This window comes from Dama dama, chromosome 29, assembly GCF_033118175.1.
Source record: "Dama dama isolate Ldn47 chromosome 29, ASM3311817v1, whole genome shotgun sequence".
Classification (NCBI taxonomy): Eukaryota; Metazoa; Chordata; class Mammalia; order Artiodactyla; family Cervidae; genus Dama; species Dama dama.
In genome coordinates this window covers 59,448,475-59,473,403 of record NC_083709.1, presented here as the reverse complement: position 1 = coordinate 59,473,403, position 24,929 = coordinate 59,448,475, and the positions used below count along the sequence as shown (strand labels likewise).

The 24,929-nt window shown below is 40.5% G+C and overlaps 1 protein-coding gene across 5 annotated transcripts in view; it reads right to left on the bottom strand.

The window, feature by feature from the left end:
• Window positions 1-24,929, bottom strand: part of PCSK5 (proprotein convertase subtilisin/kexin type 5) — a 494,109-nt gene that overhangs the window by 37,442 nt on the left and 431,738 nt on the right. For 2 of the 5 annotated variants that reach the window (XM_061132953.1, XM_061132956.1), the window contains exons 25-29: window positions 11,938-11,980; window positions 7,500-7,636; window positions 6,283-6,483; window positions 5,845-5,919; window positions 1,185-1,265 (exon numbers count right to left, since the gene is read on the bottom strand). In XM_061132953.1, coding sequence (XP_060988936.1) covers window positions 1,185-1,265; window positions 5,845-5,919; window positions 6,283-6,483; window positions 7,500-7,636; window positions 11,938-11,980 — 537 coding nt within the window. Of the gene's footprint in view, window positions 1-1,184; window positions 1,266-5,844; window positions 5,920-6,282; window positions 6,484-7,499; window positions 7,637-11,937; window positions 11,981-18,631; window positions 19,298-24,929 lie in introns of those variants that run through there. The other 3 variants (XM_061132954.1, XM_061132955.1, XM_061132957.1) reach the window with 3 other exon arrangements.

Below are 24,929 nucleotides of genomic sequence, written 5' to 3'. Positions count from 1 at the left end.
GTTATTCAAGGAATAATAACTAAATATTCATCTGATATTGAGCACCTTGAAGATCTTTATACATCCAGGCCATGGGTTGATTTTGTTTTGATTTTATCATTTTTGTGCTAAAATGTTATATTTTTAAAAGCTAGACGTTTTAATTAATTTTCTCAAATTTAAAAAATATAATGTATATATTTATACATAGCATACATACGTTTATAATTACACATACATATCTCACATTCTGGTAGCTTGATATATCACTCCAATACACTTGGTATAAAATTCTGTAATGTCCTCACATCTCAACTAGAGGGTGCTCTGCACACACCGTTAGCAGTCAGGCTTGGGCAATGGATAAAGATCCCCAATGAGAGTTCTTTTATCAGAAAAGATTAGATCTCAACACGTAAAATTTTTGACCTTGATCGGTTTCTCTTTTTTCTCTTTCATAAATTCTAGACTGAACAGGACCTCACCCCCTCCCCTGCAAAAAAAAAAAAATCACCTTGACCAAGAAAATATAATGTACATCCTTCAAATATGACTAATAAAGTATGGATTCTTCTTAAATTTTTTAGGTTAAAGAAGCAATACTCCCAGGTTCAAAATGTAGACAAGGTGTGTACTGTGAAGTCTCTCTTAACATCCCCCTCCACCCTTTTTATACAAACTATTGACAGTGTTTATCATGTTGCCTTTTTTTTTTTTTGTAGTTCTGTATTTCGGAGACCATTGTTTATCAGTATGTAAAGACTCTCATTCTTTTTGATGGCTCCATAGTATCCCACTGTGTGGCTCTGTCATATTTTTTTCCCTACTCTTGTTGGTAGCTGTTTAGTTTTTTCCAACCTTTGTTATTTCAAACAAGGCTGCAGTGACTAGGAAGGCAAAAGTTGCTTTTCTTAAAGATCTGCAAGGACAGAGGCTTTTCTTGATAACTTTTCTCAGGAATAACCACTTTGTGCCTCCGGAATGTCCTTATATGTTCTTGAAGTCTCCACTGCTGAAATTCCTCCCAGTCTTTCCCTTTGGATACCCACTTATATTTTAATCGGAGGTCCCATCCTCTCTCCATTTTTCTCATGACTTCTGCATCCCCGCTTGTTCCTCACTGCCTGATTTCTTGGGTTGGTTTTTACATCACAGAGACTCTCCTGGTACGCTTGATCATCTTGTCCTCCCTGTTTCCCTGTTACCTCTTTTGATTTGAAACTTCCACCTTCGTTGCTCCTGCAGCAGGCTCTTCACCAAAGATGGGCTTGCAGTGGACACAGGTACTTTTTTTTATTAAAAAAGAAAAAAAATGTTTTATTTTTTTTAATGCAAAAAGGATGAAGAAGATAAAGTTTGCCCCTTAATCTTACCATTCAGAAATGTCTGCTGTGTATACTTTGGCGTTTAGATTTCCCATCTTTGTATTGAATGCATGAGTGTAATTACATATGTGTATATATATGTAATCATTGACATCTTCTGCATATATAGTACTGATCTTACATTTTTCATTAATGTAATGAATCTTATAGGAATTTTCTTTTGCCATGAAAATCCTTTGTAAAAATATTTTTTTGATTGGTGTTTCTGCATGAATCTTAATTCACTTAATGTTTTTCTTCATTACATTTTTAGATTGCTCTCTTCTTTTTTTAGATTATAACTAAAAGTGCTGTCAACATCTTTGTACACATTCTTGGTTAAGTCAGGACTCAACTTGGCTATTAGGCATCCCAGCTGGCTGACATTTGCCCTTCTTTCTGGGACTTTTTTTTTTTTTTTTTAAGCAAACCTGCATTACTCCTTAGGCCTCCAAATTGCTTTATTTCATATGCTCAAGAAGGCAGTTTTGAAAGTAAACTAGTGTTTCGTGGGTTGAAACTGGATTAGGTTAAAGGGTTAGAGAATAGATTGACGATTTTTGCGCCATACTATGTGCTGGGAGTTTTATATGTATTCTTCCATTTAATTCTCAAAATGATCTTGTATGAGACATTTCATATTCTCATTTTATAGGTGAGAAAACTGAGGCTCAGAGAGGCTATGAATATCTTGCTCACAGTCACAGAGCTGGTAAAGAATAGAGCCAGGAATTGAATTCAGGTGTGCTGAATTCTAAACTCTATCTTCATTAGAGAGATGTTTTAGTAATTCATTTAGTTTCAGAATAGTTCGGTAGAGGTCAAGGCAGTGATGTACTGGTAAAATGGTTCTTTGGAAAACAAAACAGCAACAAAGACTGGATTTGTCTTGTTTACCAATTTCAGTGGTAAATATTCCCACCATAGCTGATTTCAAGCTACCAATTGTTTAATAATCCACTCATAAAATTCCTAGATGTTTAATAATCAGTGTAAGCAGATACACATGGCTCCTCCATATCATTAGGCCAAAAGTTCACTTAGCTGCCCAGCCATGATTTTCTGCACTCTGAGTTATGATTGATTAGTTAAGAAAAAATTGTGTCCTCAGTTGTAAGTGAGGCAACTATACACAAAGTTCTTCTAAAAAAAAAAATCAGATTTTTATGGTTTTTTTTTTTAAAAAATTGTCTGAAGTTCACTTACTATGAAGTAACATATCTCCCCTCTGTTGAGAACTTTTTTTTCACACATGTGTGGCTTCCAGGGTTTGTAACTGACTCTGGGATTTCGGCCTTTCTCTGAGCATAGGAATTAAAATCAAAAGACAGACTAGTGATAAATTGTTAGGATGTGGTCAAAGATAAAAATTTAATTTACCATGTCTGTGCTTTGTAGATTAGACTACCATCAGAATATGTAATTAGAACCTGCTACAAACATGGTTTTAATCAATGATGGAAATAGGTGGGTAGGGGAAATGTGCAGGAATTATTCTGAGGACTTTCCAGCACCACCAGGGGGGAAACCACTTAAGAAAACCCAAATGATTTAACAGTAATAAACTGTTTCCATTCCCAACAATGGTTTTAGGAAACCAGCTGAAGCTATTGTTTTCTTTCAAAGCCCGTGGCCTGCCACACCTGAGCATTCCCACTGACAGTGGGTCTGCTGATGTCACTGGCAGCAGTCCGTTTGACATTGGTCATTACCACACAGGGACATTGGACTAAATAGTCCTCACAAATATGTTAGTGACTGAGACAGGCAGTCTGGGGATGATCTGTGCTTTTGTGCAGGGACTTGTTGGTGGCAGGAAGAACCTTTGGAGATGACTTAGTCTTGGCTGAGGATTTTCCAGCTGTGGTCTGATGTGTAGGTAAATCTCCATCTTGGACCAGGGTAGGAGGCATTCCTGCTCAGTGGGTAATTTTTTTTTTTAAAGATTTATTTATTTAACTTTTTGGGGGCTATGATGGCTCTTCGTTGCTGCACTTGGGCATTCTCTAGTTGGGCTGAGCAGGGGCTGCTCTTCATTGTGGTGACCAGACTTCTCACTGCGGCGGCTTCTCTCGTGGTGGAGCTCGGGCTCTAGGCACGAGGGCTTCAGGAGTCATAGCGTGTGGGCCCAGCTGTGGCTCACGGGTTTAGTTACTGTGCAGCATGTGGGATTGTGGGATCTTCCTGGGCCAGGGCTTGAACCGGTGTCCCCTGCATTGCAAGGTGCATTCTCAAGCACTGGACCACCAGGGGAGCCCTCAAAGGGTTTTGACAGAGGGTGATGACCTGTCGTCATCAGCCCTCTCATTATGAGTAGCCACCTTATTAACAGAGAAGTCCAGTGGGCTCTAGTTGGATTTTTATTTCAAGGCATTTCTCCAACACATGCTGACAGAGACAATGGGATGGCTTTAACTTTTGGATGTAAGCGTGATCTTATTGTTTCCACTGGCAGTAGTGTGGTTGAAGAAATGGGACTAAGTTTGTCCCACTTGCTTTGTCCTGCCTATATCTGAGTCTGTGTTTGAAACCACAAAAACAACACAACCCCTCGCTGGTACCACCTGGCTGGCTCCGTTCTCTCATGAGCTCTCTGGCTGGTCTGGGCTCCCTCTGAGTTGACCAAGGATGACTGCAGTCTTCTTTCTATCATCTTAAATGTGGGGATAATAGTGCTTATTCTCTGGAATCCTCTACTCTCCTGCTACAACCTCAGCCTTGTTTCTTAAGGAAAAGAAATCAAGAGAAAAATGTAGGCATTGGTTTAAATACACTCAGGGCCTTGTGGAGTATGTTGCCATTTACCGTCCATTTCAGTGGTACCCAAACCATGCTGCAGAAGCTGAGCTGTGGCCTCACCTCACTCAGTGAAGACACGGTTTTTTCTCATTGTTTGTAGTCTGCATGAATGTCTTATTCCCTGGGTTATAGGTGTGGAAAAGCTCTGCTATGTCACTGATTTTTATTGCTCTTGTCCGGCCATGAGAAACAGTCTCATCTGCTTTGTGAATCCCGCATTAGTGCTATCTCCCCAAATGGACTAATTCCTTTCTCTCTTCACAAATATTGCATTTTGATAGTAGAAAAGGTAGAGGGGTAGATGTGGTGCCTCGCAAAGCGGGGAGCATTGAAGCCTTGATTTCTGCTTGCAGAGTGCGTAGTCCAGTTGAAAGGGATGTGTAATCATTTGGGGAATCGAGTCTGCTCTGGCTCTTGGCTCCCTGAACCTTTTCATCATCTGGACGCCAGATAAAATACAGATGTTCTGAGTTAGAAACACAGCGCAGACTATTTTCCTCTTGGCTTGCACCGCCTCTTAAATGCCTGCATGCCAGACAAACTCGTTTTCAGCATTTTGGTTCAGCTATAATTCACGGAAGATATCCCAATCTGGAATGAATGATTTTCTTCCCAGCTCTGTCTCTGAAATCAGCCCGCATTCTTGGTGGCCTCTGGCCGCTGGGTTTGTGATGATGTCTGAGATGCTCTTGCGTTAAGTCACGTAGGCGACACTGTCATTGTAGACAGCAGCTGTGGACATCCTTCCTCTGAGACTTAGCAAGAGGCTTTTCTCCTGCCCCAGATCATCCCTCCCTCCAGCTCTTACAAGACTCATCCCAGGCAGACCTGCTTTCAGCTGCTGCTGCTTCTGCACTGAAATGACCTTTTTAAACAAATCCTTGCCTTGAAATCAAGACAGAGAGCATCTCTTGTTTTCATCGACGTCTCTGCATGGAATGTGAGTCAGAGTTTTCCAGCAGGAGGAGGATTTTGTTTTTTAACCACCTCAGACATGGAGAGGCCACTGCAAGGTTGTAATTACCTTACCAGGAAGCCCGTGACCAAGGCTTCAGGGTCTGGCGGCCACTTCTGAAGACTCAGGTGGGAATGAATACATGTAGGTCTTTCCTGTTAAGACTCCAAGCTCCCACACTTTTTCTCCCTCCTGCCCCCTCTCAAGCCCACCTGCTTCCCACATCTGCAACTAGAGAGGGTAAATTTTAAAAGGTAAGCTTGAATGATGGCAAGTTCTAATAATCCAGCCAGAAAGACCAGCCATTTCAGCTGAAGTTCCCATGCTTTACAGTGATTCTTTTTTGTTTAGGGTCTTCTCAGCTGGCACAGTGATAAGGAATCCCCCTGGCAGTGCAATAGACACAAGAGACCTGGGTTTGATCCCTGGGTCAGGAAGATTCCCTGAAGTAGGAAATAGCAAACCACTCCAGTATTCTTGCCTGGAAAATTCCGTGGACAAAGGAGCCTGGTGGGATACAGCCCATGGAGTCTCAAAGAGTCAGACACTACTTACTGACTAAGCACTTCCTTGTCTAACTGGACAAGCTGTCCCACTAGTGGTTTTCTTTTCTCTTTTTAATAAAGAGATATGTGAATGTCATCGAAGCTATTCTGAAATCTTTGAGAGAGTGGTAGTCATTTCTCTCTCTCTTTGTGTGTTCCGCAGCCCACTCCACCCAGCTGGAAACCCAAGTGGCCAGATCACCTGTCAGTTGCCCTTTGGTGGTTGCTTCCCTCCTGACCAAGGGCTTCCCAGGTGACTCAGTGGTAAAGAATCTGCCTGCAATTCAAGAGATGTGGGTTTGATCCCTGGGTGGGGAAGATCCCCTGGGGGAGGAAATGGCAACCCACTCCAGTATTCTTGCCTGGGAAATCCCACAGAGGAGCCTGGTGGGCTACAGTCCACGGGGTCACAAGGAGTCAGACACAACTGAGGGACTAAACAGCAGCAGCTCCTGACCAAATGCCAGCCACACCCTCCTGCCCTTTCTTGTGGGGAGCATCACAGAGGCTCCGGGATGCCATGCTTTTGTTTCACTGCCTAGCCTGCATCTCTTGGGTGTCCTGAAAGCAAGGCTTTGGGAGTTGGGGGGAGGGGGAGGAGACAGCTGGACACCTGAGGTCCCTCTTGGGGGACACATACCATTCCAGAAGCTGCCTTCCTCCTGGGTCTGGGCGTGACGCACACATGTCCCCCGCAGCAGCTGCAGGCCTTCTTGGCAACTGCTGCATTGGTCGTGGCCAAGGCCGGTGCAGGTTTCGCAGGCTTGGTGGCAGGGCTCACAGACTCCCATCTCTGGGTCACCGTAGAAGCCAGGGCCACAGTTCCTCACGCAGCTGCCCCCTACGTGAGAACATAAGACAGGAAGCCTGAAGTGGAAGCCTGGCTGGCTGGGTCAGGTGCTCTGCACAGCGCCAAGTTCTAAACAGGCCAAAGGGAGGCTGAGGAACATTTTTTAATCTTTAAAGAAACCGTGATGACATTCGCATATTTCAACCCAAGAATCGTGTCTTAATAAACCCAACACTTTAAGTCCTCTTTGAATTGAAAATTTAAGTTGGCTATCAAGGGTTGGGAGCACAAAGACTTTTATGTTCTCAAGACCTTGAAAAATTGCAGATAAAATGATCTCCACACATACAGAGCCCCTGAAGGTCATTGTGTCTGCCCTTCTGTCTCTCCCAGTTGGAAGACTCACAGTGTATTTCCTTCCCAACCATTCATTTCCATCAAAGTCAATGAATTGACTTAAATCTAAGACTAAAAGATCTTATTTAGCTTTTACAGTGCAGGGAATATAGAACGTGAATAAAGTCTCAAGGAAAGAGTCATGTTCTGAATGTTCCAGGTGACTTCAGTTCCAAAGCATTTATTTCTCTTCAGTGTCTGTCCCTCCCTTCCACTCACTCTGCTTTCCGTCAGCTTTGGAGATGCTTGAGAGCAATTAGTGAAGTAGGAATTATACTTCAGGAATAGAAGCAGAAGGAAGTAGTCCTGACTAATGTTTATTTTCAAACCAAAGTAAAATTCCTGCTTGGACAAGAGGCACAGGAAGACTCTAAAACCCATCAGACGAGCTTTCTTGTTTCTGAATAGAGCCCTGGGGCCTTGTTCTCACTTTGTACCAGGCCTGTTTTCAAGCTTGGGGCTTCCCTGGTGGCTCAGAGGGTAAAGAATCTGCCTGCAATGCAGGAGACCCGGGTTCAATCCCTGGATTGGGAAGATCCCCTGGAGAAGGGAATGGCAACCCACTCCAGTATTTTTGCCTGGAGGATTCCATGGACAGAGGAGCCTGGTGGGCTACCATCCATAGGGTCACAAATAGTTGGACATGACTGAGCAACTATTTTCAGGCTTACCCAAGAGGAAGAAGCCCTCTTCACACCAGTAACACTCATTGTGGTCACAGTTGCCACAGTTGGTATCACACGCTTTGCATTCAAATTCTTCCCTGTAGGTCTTCTCAGGACAGGTTTTATAACAGTGGTGTTTGAACCTGGGGAGATAAGATACAGTTTCTTCCATGAGCTATGTTAAAATATTACTATTTCTCTTTATCACCATAATTTAATCTCCTTATATGTCTACACATCATTTCTTTTGAAGTTATAACTTTTCTCCCTTAATAACTTAAAATGTAAGTGGCATACACATTACATTAGTTCCAGGTGTACAACATAATAATTCAGTATTTGTATATATTGCAAAATGGTCACCACAGTAAGTCAAGTTAACATCTGTTATCATGGTTTCAGAATTTTTTTTCTTGTGATAGGAACTTTCAGGATCTATTCTCTTAGCAAATTTCAAATATTGTGCATCATGAAATTTTTTATTGAGGAATAGTTGATGTACACTATTATATGTTTCAAGTGTACCACATAGTGATTCATAAATTTTAAAGATGATATTACACTTATAGTTATAAAATATTAGCTATATTTCCCATGTGTACAATGCATTCTTGTAAATTATTTTATACATATATCACATATCATTTTTAAATTGAGGTCTAGTTAATTTACTCTGTTGTGTTTCAAGTATACAGCAAAGTGATTCAGTATGTATGTATATATATACACACACATATATCTTCTCCTTTAGATTCAGTTTTATATTTATATTTTTTTAAGATCCCTTTTCATTATAGGTTATTACAAGGTGTTGAATAGAGTTCCCTTGGCTATATAGTAGGCCCTTGTTTTCTATTTTATATATAGTAGTGTGTGTGTGTGTGTGTGCAGTCCCTCAGTCGTGTCTGACTCTTTGCAGCCTCATGGACTGCAGCCTGCCAGGCTCCTCTGTCCATGGATTCTCCAGGCAAGAATACTGGAGTGGGTTGCCGCTTCCTCCTATAGGGGATCTTCCTGACCCAGGGATCAGAACTGTGTCTCTTGCATCACTTGCATTGGCAGGCAGGTTCTTTACTACTAGCACCACCTGGGAAGCCCCTATATACAGTAATTTGTGTATGTTAAGGCAAAACTCCTAATTTATCTCTCCCTCTGTATTACACATGGTTTTTAACAGGTGTCCATATTTCGGTTCAAGGGAGAAAACTTGGTCTGTTGTGGGTGTGTGTGTCATTAATCACTTCCCTCTTAAACTTCAAGGACCCTTTATTGGGACCACAGGGAGGGGCCTAGGAAGAAGGAGAAGGGTACATTTATTCATGGAGTACTGATTATGTGTCAGGTATTAGCTCACTTAAACCTCTGCACAATCCCCATATGGTAGCTCTTCAGTTCAGTTCAGTCGCTCAGTTGTGTCTGACTCTTTGCAACCCCATGAACCACAGCACGCCAGGCCTCCCTGTCCATCACCAACTCCCGGAGTTTACCCAAACCCATGTCCATCAAGTCGGTGATGCCATCCAACCATCTCATCTCCTGTCGTCCCCTTCTCCTCCTACCCTCAATCTTTCCCAGCATCAGGGTCTTTTCCAATGAGTCAGCTCTTCACATCAGGTGGCCAAAGTATTGGAGCTTCAGCATCAGTCCCTCCAGTGAACACCCAGGACTGATCTCCTTTAGGATGGACTGGCTGGATCTCCTTGCAGTCCAAGGGACTCTCAAGAGTCTTCTCCAACACCACAGTTCAAAAGCATCAATTCTTCGGCACTCAGCTTTCTTTATAGTCCAACTCTCACATCCATACATGACCATAGCCTTGGAAAAACCATAGCCTTGACTAGACGGACCTTTGTTGGCAAAGTAATGTTTCTGCTTTTTAATATGCTGTCTAGGTTGGTCATAACTTTCCTTCCAAGGAGTAAGCGTCTTTTAATTTCATGGCTGCAATCACCATGTGCAGTGATTGTGGAGCCCAGAAAAATAAAGTCAGCCACTGTTTCCCCACCTATTTGCCATGAAATGATGGGACCAGATGCCATGATCTTAGTTTTCTGAATGTTGAGCTTTAAGCCAACTTTTTCACTCTCCTCTTTCACTTTCATCAAGAGGCTCTTTAGTTTGTCTTCACTTTCTGCCATAAGGGTGGTGTCATCTGCATATCTGAAGTTATTGATATTTCTCCCGGCAATCTTGATTCCAGCTTGTGCTTCCTCCATCCCAGCGTTTCTCATGATGTAGCTGTTACATATCTTTAATTTCCAGAACTGTAATTCCCTTATCTGGAAAGGTTAGTGATTTTCAGGGTTAAGTGCTCAAAATCACATAGGTAAGAGGGGGGACTGGGATTCTACCCAAGGTCCGTTTGAATAGACAACTTGTGTGCTTTTGTCACCTGGCACTCGCCAGGTCTGAAACAGGTCAGTGTTGAGTTCAAGTAGTCTCATGAGTCCATGATGTCTATTACCAGGTTATTGATATTACCAGTGAAGTGCCCAAGCTTTTCTGTGTATATCGTTTTATATAGATCATTTCTTATTCTCGTTCTAGGGTAAAACGTTGTAATTCAGACTCCATTGAGGTTCATTTGAAGGGGGAGTGGAATGAAGTTGGCCTTTGATCTCTGGTGAATTTCACACTGTCATAAAATATCACAGGGAAGCTTTGTATTTCTTCCTTAACAACATCTATTGTGCAGTGTTTAATTAGCTGTATTAGAAATGACTGCATGTCCTAAAGGGCTATAATATGTATTTCTGGAGACAAATGTCTGAAGTTTTATGCTTAGTGATGCCGGCCGTGTTCTTTCAGTGTATTTGTGTGTCGAGGGGTTTTATGAAATGTGTTCATTAGTGTTCAGTGCTGAAGTGGAGAGGTGGGCTCCAAATTCCAACAGAGGAAATGGCTCTCAGGTGACAGAGGGTGTAGGTGCAGGTGAAGGGGTGTGTTCTGGTATCAAAGTGAAGAAGGCAGGCAGGGTAGAGCTAGGCTGGAGGGGTGGTGGTGGTTTAGTCACTAAGTTGTGTCCAACTGTTTTGTGACTCCATGGACTGTAGCCCTCTAGACTCTTCTGTCCATGAGATTCTTCCCAGGCAAGAATACTGGAAAGGGTTACTATTTGCTTCAGGGGATCTTCCCTACCCAGGGGTTGAACCCGTGTCTCCTGCATTGCAGGTGAATTCTTTACCATCTGAGCCACCAGGCAAGAACCAGGGTGGAGGGATGGAGAGCTGTAATAGGGACAAAGAGAATTACTCACCTGCTACTGCATGGTTGCTATTTTTTTAAATTTGAGTCTGAGTTCTCCTTCCTTGGCTTCTAGAGAAACGTTTTGTACCTCCAACCATGTGACCTTGCCAAGAAATGTTTGCATTTCTGCTCTTCGTGTCTGCAGCGGGTTTGTGTCATGGACCACATGCCAGTTATGAATGTGCTGACAAAGGATTGGCTGCTCATTGAGTGTCATCTGGTCTACCTTACAGTAATCAAGTCTAGGGGCCTCTTCTCCACCCCCTCCCCTATTTAAATGGGACAGTAATTTAAATCATTCAGTCAGGAGGATGTAGAGACATAGTCAATGTAGAGAATATTAGGCAATTCTAGAGAAGTTGAATTAAAACCATAAGTTTAAGTAATGCTGAGGTTAATAGATTATTTTTAGTATGTCTCAGCTTGTTGGGTTTCCCTTCTCTCCCATTGTCCTCACCCCTTTTAACCTCTTTCTACCCGCCACCACATTTTGAGTTCTTGGAATCTAATGGAGGCCAGGTGTTGACAGGAGGAGTCAGCCCACCAAAGTAGAGGCAACCCAAACATAGACCACCCCAAAGAGCCTTGTCTCCCTTCTTTTCTTAGTTTTTCTTCCAAGATAGGCACCAATGTATCCTGGAAGGGAGACAAGAATAGGAGGGGGAGGTGATACTGAGACATAACATCCTTGATTCGTGGATTTGTATCAGAGAACGTTGGGGGTGATGGTTATCTGCATTTCATTTAACCTAGTGGTCTTCATCTCTCATTGCCTGTAGGGGGATTAAGAGCTTAACAAACACCTGGCTTTATCCTGGACTGTCTGACTGCCCTTTAGAACGAGGTCTCCATGCAGACATTTGGAAATGACTTGCTTGGGGTCGAGTGTATTATTAAAGTCTGTCCATAAACAGCAAGGTCTGCATCTTGGTAACCCATGGCAAGATTCCTAGACACCAGTGTCAGGCTGGGTGACTTCCAGGACCAAGAGAGAGAGGACCTCCTTTCGAGGCAAGAAAACAGCTGGGCTCTTATTGCTAAATCCAAGAATTGTTCATTAATAGCCTGACAAGAGAGAGTTGCTTCAGGCTGCAGGGCCTCTTTGCTTTAATCACTGGATTTAAGATTAAGTCAGTAATGCTTAAACTGCAGAAAAAGTTAGTGACATGGAAAAAAAAAAAAAAAAGACCAGACTTACATGTAGTACCCTGTAGCGCATGATGTGCAGGTTCCTGGATCATCTGGAAAAAAATTATAATAATAAAAATAATAATCATCGAGTTCATTATTTGAAAAACTGAGTTTTAGAAAAGTTGTGGCTTGAGACACATGCTTATGGGATGGTTTCACAAAATGTACTGTCTAGAAATGATGTTTGAGTAGATTGCACTATTTTAAAATTAGTAACAAGAAGTATGCTACGATTTATCTTTATTAAAGCTAGTAAAATAAGAGTTCTCCTAAAAATTTGGCCCTGACTTTCAAGGAGGAATAGGTCCAAGCTACTGGGTCTTCAAATTGCTGATCATGAATGATCTACATAAAGAAGCTCCCAACCACAACCTAGGTAAAGGCTTCAGGTGTGTCCACACACACGTTTGGAAGGGACTGCAAGCCTCTGACCTGAATGGTGGATTTTTCATGAGTTACCCCTTAATGCCAATGTGAGGGAATCTAGTCTGGGAGGCTTCTTTGAAACCTGGATAAGTATTTATTTCTTTTTCTAATACAGTATATCCTTTTGTTCTGCTCTTTACCACCCTCTTAAAGAAACTGTCCTGTTCTCATTAAGTACAGTGATTCATTGTGTCCCTGTTGGCTCAGAGGACTCTTTCCTACAACTTTCAGGCGACTTAATGAGAAAGAAAGGACTTTGCGAATCACTAACTTAGAGTGTTTTTCTCTCCTGTCCCTCCCTGAAAGATCCCAACTCCAAGATCCAGTTATTAAGACAATTTGGTGACTTCCTCTGGCCTGCAGTTCTTGTGAGTGACAGAGTTACTTCCAGTAAGTTCTTTCTGTGATCTAACTTATACTCTAATTTTGCTCTTCTCATTCTAAAAGGAGATAGGAAAGAGTTGCTCCTTTTTGAAATGTTCATCTTGGTATATGAGGATTTATGTCACCCTTAACTTTATTTAAACTAAATATTGGATTGGCCCAAAAGTTCATTTGAGATGTTATAGAAAAACCCAAATCAACTTTTGGACCAACCCAATAAAATTATGTCCTTTGAACTTTGTGCTTGGTTTTCCTTTCTGATCTAATTTAGGCTTTATTCTGGTTTTTGAGAAGTCTGCTTCTTGATGGCAGAGTCAACTTCATCTGAGTCTTTAGTCAGACTTTCATCTTGGCTCTTCCTAAACACTGCTGTGTATCATGCATACTGTGACTAATGCATGTGCCGAAACTTAGTGGAAAAATTTCTAGAAGAGGTTCTACCATGTAAGCAGGGCTCCCTAGAACCTTCTGGAAACAGCCTAGTGATGATACATGGAGGGGGCACTGGCCTAGGAACTGGGCTACCTGTGTTTAATTTGAAGTTTTCACCCTGGCTCAACTGTTTTATGAGCTTGCATAAGTATCTCTCTACTTTCTGAGCGCTGATTTCTGCAGGTATAAAATGATTCTGTAGGATAAGACTGTTGCTAAGCCTCCCCCAAAGTCAAATATTCTGAAGCTAAGTCTAGCAGGAGTAGGCAATCTATAGCCTACTTGGGGGGCTCCTCTTGTTTGCATATTGTGTGTGAATTCCTCCATGCCACAGCCTCAGAGTGGTTGAAACAGAGTTAGAAAGTATTTACTGTCTGTCACTTTACATGTGCTGGCCCCTGGCTCTAGCACTGCTGGCCCATGACTTGGTCATGCTCACCTCTGTTAGATAACATGGGTGTAAATGTTATTATCTTAACAGCTTGTCCCAGAGTTCCTCTAAAGAGCTGTCTATATTTAGGAAAATATCTTGTTAAGCCACTTGGGATACAAGTTTAATCAGAATGATTAAAGAAGAGCCAAGACAATCAAGGAGATAGCCAGGCGCTTCTGCAGGAGGCCATGATTTGCTCATGGGAGGGAAATCGTTTTTGTGTCTGGGTCAGCATGGTTTGCTGTAGGGTGACCAGAGCAGGACAGTTAAGTGAACCATAAACCAGGCAAATTGTGTCATCATGGGAAGGAAAAGCTCACTGGAATTTGTGGAATTCTCAGGAGTGGGCTTTATGCTTCTACAATCCATTGATTGGGGATCTGAGTCCATTTTAAGAGGGTGCAAAGGTCCCAGTGAGCACTAGTGGTTATACTGGGTAAGTTTATTTCCCACTATGAGTCTGTGTTTGCATCTGCATTCTTTTTAGTCCTGCTCCTAAAGAAATTGCTACTACTCGGCTTGCATTTGGGCAGCTTTCCTCTTCCCTGCCTGTCCTCAATGAACGTATTTGACTCTGACAGTTTTGCTAATTTGGCAAGGGCTGAGGAAATTCTAATCCTGTTCTCTAATGTTCTGGCCATCCCTCCCATCTAGGAACTTAATGAGTTTGCTCTCTGCTCCCTTAAGCAGGTCACTGATGAAAATGTGAAACAGAATCAAGCCTCAGAAATGTGCATACCAATGTAATCGCCAGTCTAGGGACTTTTCCAGGCCAGTTGCACAGTGAATTTGGTACCTTTACAACAGTTTGCATAAATGAATAATGCATAGAACAAGAACTCTGTCTTATAACAGCTTATGAATGCCCATTAGTCTTGCTCATTATCACCAGTTCTAAAGCATAAGAATTTGTTGAGAAAAAATTTTCTACCCCAGAAGATTCACAAATCAGACGTAACCTAAATGGATTTAGCTTGACCACTGGGAGGCAGCTGCTATGGGATTAAAGTAAGGTAACAGTCCCCAAACTGGAAGTTGACTCTAAATCAAGTTGGCATTTGGATGGTAAGGAGGGCTTAAGGAAGAAAGATAAATTTTCCTGACTTTGTGTTTGTGTGTGTGTATGTGTATGTTGGGGTGGTGGTTGAAGAGTCTAAACAAACTAGAATTGTTAACTGTCTTGGAAGGTGTTGTCCAGAGTAGGGTATTTAAATAGATCTGGTTATTTGATCTTGTCAAACTTGAGCTGAGAGAGCATATTTTGAGGAGGGATGCGGCAAGTTCAGACAGAATTCACAGTGAGAGCCTTCTACTTTTGGAAAAGTCTTCAGAAACAGCCATTGACTTTCAGCTGCTCCCTTCCCAGCTAAGGAGAATGTGTGAGCAGATGCCTTGTCAAGACATCCCTTCTTGCAAAAATTTGTTTTATTGTCTGCTTTTTACAGGATGGGCTGGGACGGGTAGGACTACAGTGTCCACTCTGTCTAGAGAGAACTTCGGGATTCTCTGTATCCCTTTTCCACAGTTTCCTTGGAGACCAGCAGGGCTGGAACTCAGCGTGAGTGCACTGTCCTCATGGAGACATTCCTCAGTGACACCTTCAGTGGTCAGCTTACATTCTCTGCCATTTTATTATATTCTCAGTAATACCTATAGCCTTTACCATTGAGTTGGGTGGATCAGGCCACATTAGGAGTTAGTAGTTCTTAGTTACCAACTATATTGGAAAAGGGGTATTTTAAACTTGAGATGGGATTGAACATTTAAAAATGTCCAGAGAAAAATAATTTATTTTTATGGTTTATATAAACTTTGAGCCACATAATTAAAAATACATACAAGTTAAAATGATTCTAGTTTGCTTTTTCTAAACTTGTTTCTTATTGTGTGTTTATTTTTTCATTTGAGGGAGGCAGAGGAAATTTGGTATCCTAAGAATAGCCTTTTATTAATATCATGTAGTCTCTAGATATGCCAGAATTAGCCAGGAGTTAGAGAGATTGTTTAGGCAGAATTGACTCTCTGTGGAACTGTAGGGAAAAGTTAATGTCAAGATGCTGCCAACTTCATTATGGTTATTTTTCTCAAAATTCATTTTCAGGCTTCTAGGACTTTTATCCATACCCTATGCTAGCCAGGCCTCTATCTTCTACTGGCTATTGAAACCTATCTGACTCCTGTCCCATCACTGCAAAGACCTACTAGGTTACTACCTAGGATGCTAGACTAATGGGTGTGTTAAACTCTCAGTCTTGGGAGGCTCCTAATACCTCAGTCTCTTCTCAGGTGTCCTAGATTCATTAGGGTCCTTCTATTGTGGCCTCTTAGATCACGTCCATAAAGGTGCCGTAAAACAATGCCCACCTCATTGTAATTCAGCATACCCTGGATGCTTGCTTGCTTTTCTCAGATGATCCCAACTTTTGGACTCAGTTACCTTCTTGGGTCCAGTCATCTGTATCCTAGGCTTGAGAAAACCTGGGGCTTTACCTGCCTTCCCAGTGCCTCCTACACTCAGGCAAGGCATTAGACCAAACTGATGCTCCCCTCATATTTTATAGGTTTCTAGTCCCAATAACTTTCCAAAGCTCCATAACAACACAAATCAAAAGCAGTAATCTCCATATTTTTTTAAATGTTAAAAAAAATTAGCATGTGCCTGCAATGCATATATGTCTGTCTAAATTATTTATATGTACTGGTGCATGAATATTTTACATATGTCAGAAAGGCATGCCAAAGTAGAAGATTTAAGAGGATAACATAATTTTGTTATGGATAACAAATTCTGTATTTTTCTATAGTCCTAATGGATTGTCTTGCATACTTTAGAGACCGCTCACTCAGACCACACCTAACCAAAAGCCATATCTGAGCTAATGAATTCATATATTAAACTGCCCAAAATATGTCTTACATTTGGTTCCTTAAAGTTATAATTGAAAGGAATGGCTTTCCGATGAGTTCACTCATATGCATATGTCTAATGACTGCCTGCTCTTGACTTCCAGCCCCTATTTATAGATAGATTATATAATTCTAATCAACTTGTTCATCTAGCACTTTTGGGTTGAAAGAAAAGTTGAAAATACAGATATGAATGAACATGCTTTAATGATAGGGCCGGGTGCCACTTTCTCTACCTTTCCACCACCCTCTATAGATTTAGTACACAAATTTATTTTTCTAAATAAGCAGTTCTCATGTCCCTGCAAAAGACAGCCTAAAAGTTCATCTGTTGGGAACAAGTTAAAAAAATATGGCATAGTTGTATAAGATGGGCTAGTACAAAACCATTCAAATTTTGTTTCTCGTGAGTGTTTAGAGATATGAAAACATTTTCATGATAGGCTAGGTGAAATAGGATGATAATCTATATCTAGGTACATGTATAATCTATCCATCTATATGTATGTATAGATACAACTTTATAAAAAATCAGAAGAAAAAGCTAAAATGTTAATAGCAGTCATCTGTGATTTCATTTGTGTGTCTGTGTATGTTTCTATTTTCCTAATAAGTGTGTGTCATGGAATTTGTTAGAATCAGAAATGCCATTAAGGGAAGAAAGAAAGTGCTTAGGTTATGAGTCTCTGGCGTCCTTTGGGCCATGTGTCTGGAAACACTCTCTGCCCACAGATCTCCCCTGAGGAAGCTGGCCTTTTGGTTCTGCTCTTCATTTCTTGTCCCTTTCCTGCCCACTTCTGTTCTTTCATCTTTCCATTTTGCTTCTCAGCATTATCTAATTCTACATCACTGGGACAGGACTGACGTTCTTCCATGGGGTGCAGTTAAAACAGTGGCAGATGTTTGTACAAACTCCCTTGTAAAAATCCATTTTTAATATGAATTGTTTTCCTGATAAGATTCTGTAAAGAAGGTAGTTGACTAGGAAATGGGGTTGTTCTTGGCTCTGTCTCAGACTCCCTAAGTGGGCTAGGGCTCTCCCTTGGGCCAGCCATTTTTAAACCACCCCTTTATGAGCACCTGCAGCCTTCTCGGAGCATCAGAGTAGAATGTCCACCTCCTACTGAGGTGCACTGCTGCTTCCTTTGAGGACACAGATAGCATTATAAGCAGCCAGTACTTAAATTGTTTGGGGAAATAATTAAGCACATTGTCAATAATGCATATTCTCTGAGAGTAAATATGTACTTCGTTACTGCACAGTGCTGCGCAAATCTGTAGGCAAGTCAGTGACGTTCCTCGCCCCACCCCAGGAAAATGAACTGGGTTAAGAGATTTATATGCCAGAAGAGTGCAACCAATTATAAGCCCCAAATAGCACTAGAAAGTACATAATTCAGATATGCTTTGCACTTATAATTGCTTCAAATAGTGAACACTCAAATATGAAATGGACCCTCTGACAGCTTTGTCAAAGCAGAAGATTTTTCTGGAAGGTTCAGTGGTGCCGGGATACAAAGTATTTGGTTAGGGGGACTGTTGATGATTTTCAATCATTTTGTCCTCAATGGTGTCCAAGGACAATGAATAAATATTTGAATTGGCAGTAACGCAAGTAGTGCAGCTGACACTGGGGCACAACCCACTGGAGTGACACGGTAGTAGAAGAGACATGAATAAATAATCTAAATCATTGTCTACAAATGTTGGCTAAAGAGGGTTCTGTTCGATGTGGGATTTTAGTCTTTACCAAGTCTCCTGATTCCAACAATGGAATAGGGTAATAGTCGAGCTGTTTACGGATTTTCATCCATCTGTAAACCAACTAGCAGGTAAAAGTGATGGCTGAATATACACAGCTGAGTTCATGTGAGGATTGCTCACTCCGGCTGTAGGTTCTTTCACTTATTCATTCATTCTAGGACTTACACTTTAGGGGGAAGACAGATGATAAAAGAAAAATTTCATCAGTTTTAGAATCTAAATAAAAAATATATTTTTTCAATAAATGTATGAAGTAGCCACTAAAATTCAGGCTCCATGAAGACAGTTTGTTTTGTTTGGTTTTATTTTTCTGTACCTTAATACCAACAGCATTGCCTGGCACATGGCAGATACTCCAGAAATAGGCGTTGAGTGAAGAAGAAAAACATAAATAATACATTCAGATAAAGGGTTAGAAGTGATGAGACTATAATGGAGAAGGGAGGCTTTAACTTAGATAGGCTAGTTGGGAAAGAGCCTTTCAAGAACTGACATTTGAATAGAGATCAGAATGATAGCACAGAGTTAGCCCTGTGTAGTTCTGAGGGTAGAATGTTCTAGACAGAGACCAAGAAAGTTTGATCTGTTTATGGAATGTCAAGAAGGCCAGTGGGGCTGAAGAGAATAAAGAGAAAGGGAGAGAGTCAGGATATGAGCCCAGGGTCCAGGGCAGGACCAGATAAAAGATAGTCTTATAGACCAAGGTAACAGGCTTGCATTCTAATCTAAGAGTCGTGGGAAGACATGAGGTGCTGTATTAGAAAATAACTTAATTTACTGTAGACATGATTACCTTTATTAAATTGTAGATAGCAAAACTACTGTTGCATGTAACACATTGAGAAATACCCTTTTAAGGAGTATAGTAGAGGAAAAATTATTAGGGATAAACTAATACTATAGCTGCAGTCATGAAGAAAAGTCTGATTTAAGAGAAATTGAGAAGATAAAATTGAGGAGGATAGATGTAAGATGTGAGAGAGAAGGAAGTCAGATGACTCCCTGACTCTTGCTGGAGCACCTGGATGGATGGAAAAGAAGGAGAATTCAGCAATGAAATAACTTAGGAGCAATAAACACTTAACTGAAAGCAATCCATGCACTGCTTTTCATGTTGTACATAGTATAAGCAGATAAGAAGGGCAATGCCTGCTCTCAAGGAGCTTACAATCTGGTGAGGGGACAGCAAGTAACAAAGCTGGCTAGAGAAGACATCATGATGTAGTAAAATGTACAACAGATGTAAAAACCTTTAATCTAGAGCACCACAGAAATATTTGTTTAGGGCCTGAAAGAAGCTAAGTTGTGATTCTCCTCTCTTCTCCCTTAAATAGGCTCTTCTCTCTCTTTTTGAATGGGAAAATTCAGAGCATTCTTATTATTGTTAGGGTTGCCAGATAAAATATAAGACTAAAATGAGAACCTAAGGACTACAGTTTCCCTGTAAGGATGAATTAAAAAATAAAGTTTCCCGGAGAAGAGGGCAACAACCACAGAACCACCACCAAACCATCCTGGTCCTGGGTTTGGCACTGGGTAGATTAAAACAATGACAACAACAAGCCTCTTCTGCGAATTTGATCTTACATAGGGTTTTAATTATGTTGCATCTTACATTGGCTCTTAAATAGGTTTTTAATCAGATTTCATGTAATCTGTGTGTTATAAAGTATCTCACAAGGAAAGCTCAATTTAAACTAGACCCAGGTAGGTAGTATCCCAAAGCAGTTGGTAGAGGCAAATACGAATCCTCTCTAGAGAAATGTAATCTTAACCCAGATCTCAAAGTATTCTCACATTCATCTTTGACGTTAATCTCTCATTTTGATATTAATTTCTCATTTAAATTCTTCTTTTCCTGCAATTACCCTTTGTGTTTTTTTCAGTTTTTTAACTTTATTGAGGCTTTTAGTGCTAAGTCAAAGATCTCTCTTGGTAAATGTCCTATTGCACTTGAAAATATGTTTTCAAGATGCGCCCCCCCCCCTTTTTTTACATTTTAGTGTAACATTTTTATTACCACCAGCACCTGTGATGTTTTCTTTTTTAATTTTAATTTTTTAACATCAAAAACATTTTGTATTGGGGTATAGCTCAAACATCTTTTGACATTGATTTCTAATGTAATTCCATAGTGGTAAGAGAATAGACTCTGTATGATTTCAGTACCTTTAGACCATGACATTTTTGCACTTTGTTTTGTGTTCCTGAATATGTTCCAGTGTCTCCTGGTTTATAGTGTATGGGAACTTGAATAGAATTTGAACTCTACTGTTGTGTGAAAATTGTATAAATCTCAATTATGTTGACTTGGTTAAAAAAAAAAGAAATATTCTGACATTAAAGGAGAATGGTCACAGTTTAAAAACATAAGCTATAAGGAAATCAGGTGCTCTGGATGAACGTCAGCAGAAATAATAGACAGCAGAATCAGACCCACAGAGACTACAGATCTTGAAATTATCTGACATAAAAATAGAAATTTAATATTTTAGAGAAATGAAAGAGCATATTGAGAGTAGAAAAGTAACCAAACAGTTGAAAAGAACCATATGTAACCTCTGTAAGTGAAAGACATAAAAATTCAAAGTTAAAACTCAATGGATAGACTAAGTAGATTAGGTATAAGAGGAAGAAAACTAGTAAACTCAAACACAAATACAAAGAAAAGATAGAAAATTCAGTCCAGATAGACAAAAAAGCAAAGAGGAAAGAGCAATGAGAGATAGTGAAGGTTAAAATGAGAAGGTCTAATATATGTTAAAGTTCCAAAAAGAGATGGTAGAATGTGAAAGAGGCAATGTTCAAAGAGAATAGAATACCTGAGAATTTTTCAGAGTTGTTAAAAGATAACTAGGCATTAGTCCCAAGAAACAGCATAAATGTATATCTTTGATCTGAAAGAAAACCTATCATACTAAAATAGAATAACCAAGAAAATTAACAGCTCTTAGACTGTGGAGAAGAATCAAGAGACTTAATAAAGAAAAGGAAAATACCTTGAGAAGAAGATGTGAAATTTTGGTGGATGAAAGAATATCAGTCATTTCAGAAAGACACTAAAAGAGTTGCAGGAAGTTCTCTGAAATTGTGATGAAAGACTTGGAATCATAAAATACAAGAGCCAGAAGAGAACTTAGGCTCAAAGCCCAGCTTAAATGTTAGAAGAATATGAGGCATTTTTGTTTGTTTCTTTTGAATACTCTGCTTCTTCCAAAAGAATGAGTCTTTTTCTGAGTTTCCAGTGAATTTTGTGTTTATGCTGCCACTCTTATCCAGTGGGGGTGTTAGGAATTATTAATGATCTGCCACATTCAGGGAATATATCTTACTCATCTCTGCAACCCTAGTCCCTAGTGTTATGCCCAGAATTAATTTATTCCTTTTGCAAGTATATTTTGGGTTCTACTATATGCTGTGGCTACAATGATGACTAATTCCTGGTACAATATGGAGCTTATGGTCTATGGATCAACGCAGCAAGTAAAAAGATATTATAGAATGCTATGTGATCAGTGTTACTAACAGAATTGTGAACAATTTATGAAGAAAAAAGTGTGTGTTCTTATGTGTGTGGGGTTCCTTGAGGAAGTGAAAGCTTAGATGAGATCTGAAAACCGAGTTTGAGGGGGAGAGAGGGTGGAAACTTTTTAATGTGGAAAAGCCTGGAGGTAGAAAGAGCTGAATTTATGGAGATAATTCCTTTAGTAAACGGGCTCATGAGGTTCTCCTTGAAGAAACCATAGAGAGTGGCAAAAATCTTGTTAGTATACAGCATAGATGCCCTCACCTTAAAAACATATAGGTTTTTAAATTAAAGAATGGGAAAAGTACAAAAGTGGTTTCCAAAGAATTTGAGGTAGCTCCTGTAGTGTAGATGTTAGGACTCAAGGAAGCACAAAGAGATAGGAGAGAGAAGATGGAAGAAACCAGTGGCTGAATCATGAAGCTTTTATGTCATGCTCAGGAATACAGGTTTTACACAGAGCTGTAGGAAATCATTTTAGATTTGTAGGCCGTTGTCACAACAGGTTTAAGTTTTAGAAAGCACGCCATTTTGCAGGATAGAGCATGACATTCAGAAGTGAAAGAACAGAAAAAGACTAGAATTAGGGAGACCAGTTAAAAAGACTATTGCAATATCCAGATGAACTATGTTTATGACCTGAACTATAGTAGTGGATGTGGGTTGACGTGGACAGAGTGAACAGTGTTTAGAAAGTAGAAATGACTTGGTGACTGTTTGGGTTGAATTACGTCCCCCAAATAATGTGTTCACATCCTAACCCCTGGTGCCTGTGAATGTGACTTTACTTGGAAATGAATTCTTTGCAGATACAACAAAATTAAGATGAGGTCCTACTTGTAGGTCGCTCAGTCCTGTCCGACTCTTTGCAACCCCATGGAATGTAGCCCACCAGGCTCCTCTGTCCATGGAATTTTCCAGGCAAGAATACTGGAGTGGGTTGCCATTCCCTTCTCTGGGGGATCTTCCCAACCCAGGGATTGAACCTGGGCCTCTTGCTTTGTAGGCAGGTTCTTTACCATCTGAGCCACCAAGGAAGCCTCACAGTAGATTAGGGTGGCCCCAGTCATTCGATTTAGGGGTCACACACTAGATTAGGATAGCCCATAAATCCAGTGATTTATATTTATATAACAAGGCACGTGAAGACAGACATTCAGTTTCAGAAGGAAGATGTTAATGAGATCACAGAGGAAGAGATTAGAGTAATGTAGTTGTAAGCCAAGGAAGGCAAAGATGACTGGAAATCACCAGAAGCCAGGAAGAGGTGAGGAAAGAACCTCCCTTGGAGCCTCCAAAAGGAGTCACTTGTGCTGACTCCATGATTTTGGACTTCCAGCTTCTAAAACTGTGAGAAACATACATTTCTGTTGTTTCAAGCCAGTTCAATTTGTGATTCTTCATTATAGCAGCCCTTGGAAATGAATGCAGTGATAATAGTGTTTAGTGGCCATCATTTTTCTCTGTTTCTGCCTTCTTCTTTAAAATATTGGAAAGATCTCTACTAGTTCTTCTTTGTATTTCACCTATTTCTTTTTAAGAGGAAGAGGAATGCTCTGTCTTATGTGATTGAGGAATTTGGGAGAAGGGACTCAGCATGCTTGAGATGGGAAGTTTAGTGGGGGTGGCGGAGTGTTAGGAAGCTCACTTTTTATAGATCTAACACATATTCTCCACTTTAGCTGTATAAACAATCAAGTTGATCCTTTGATCTGTATCTGTATTCCACCCCCCCTCCACCAAATCTTAATGCTCACCTGGTTCTGAATTGTGGGGAGAGGTATTTGTAATAAAGCCCAGAAAGAGGAGGGAAAATAATAGTTTCTGGGAATTTGGGCTTGAGCAGCTGAGTGGTACTCTATTTGGAACCATATACTCAGGAGTAGGGGTTGTTGAGGACACAGGTGGAAGCTGATGACGTGTAGAAGGTGCTTGATATATTGGCTGAATTGAAGGTGGTTCAAGTCCTTAATTTTTTTTCCAATTTAAAAAATTTTTTTGGAAATTTATTTATTTTTTAATTGAAGGATAATTGCTTTACAGAATTTTGTTGTTTTCTGTCAAACATCAACATGAATTAGCCATGGTTATACATATCAAGCCCTTCATTTTAAGGATGAGTAAGCTGAGCCCCAAGAATCTCAGCCACTTGTTCAAGATCATACAGAACAAATGAAGACTTGGAAACTTCTGTTCCTATGAATTCCAAGTGACTTTTCTATCTCTTCCACACTGCCTCTATTTAAGATTACATATCCTTGTTTAAAAATATTCCCACACTCACTCTAAAAGATCTTAATATGCAGGCTTACTGTGCTATTCAAGACTGCTGATTCGTCTACCCATTATTAAAAGCCCACATCACATTGTCAGCTAATGAATGTCCAGGCACAGCCTTGGGACACTTCAGCTGGACTTTGCACTAAGTCTACCCACATCGTGTAACTAAGAGCCTTCCGCCCTGTACAGAAGGGGTCCCCAGGATATTTCATCATTGCAGTTTTCATGTCCAGACTTTGCTTGGAATCTCCAATCTATTCAGGATCCTCTGCCAAAGTTAAACTGCCTGGAGCAAAACAGAGCAATCCTTTGGATCCTGAAATAAGTGTCCAGGGCTGCGGGAGCCAAGCTGGAGAAGGCAGAGGGACTGGGTGTGCAGTCCCCCCAAAATCATATGTTTTATTACCTCTCCTTTCAGACAAGAGAAGGTTACAGAAAGCATAACCTTTCATTTCCTGACTCTGTTTAGGTGCACTTCACCACCTCAGCATCCACGGAAATTCTCCAGCTAAATATATCGTTAGAAAAAAAGAAAAAACAAGACAACATACGTTGTTCTCCCTTGCTGCCTAAACAGAAACAAAAGTGCTGAAAAACAAAATTTATTCTCCAACAGACATATTTTCTGGTCATTACTTTTTGCCCAAATTGCTCGTTTGTGTAAGCAAACTAGAGCTTGTGTAAACAAGTTCTGTTATCTGGAGGAAAAAAAAAAAATCTAAGCACCATCCTCTGTGATAGGCTCTTAAAGAAAAAAACAAAAAAGGAGCCTCTTTCATTTCTAAGAAGATATTTTGAAAGACTCTGCCTATTCATCATCAGGAATATTTTAAAGAAGTGATGTTTT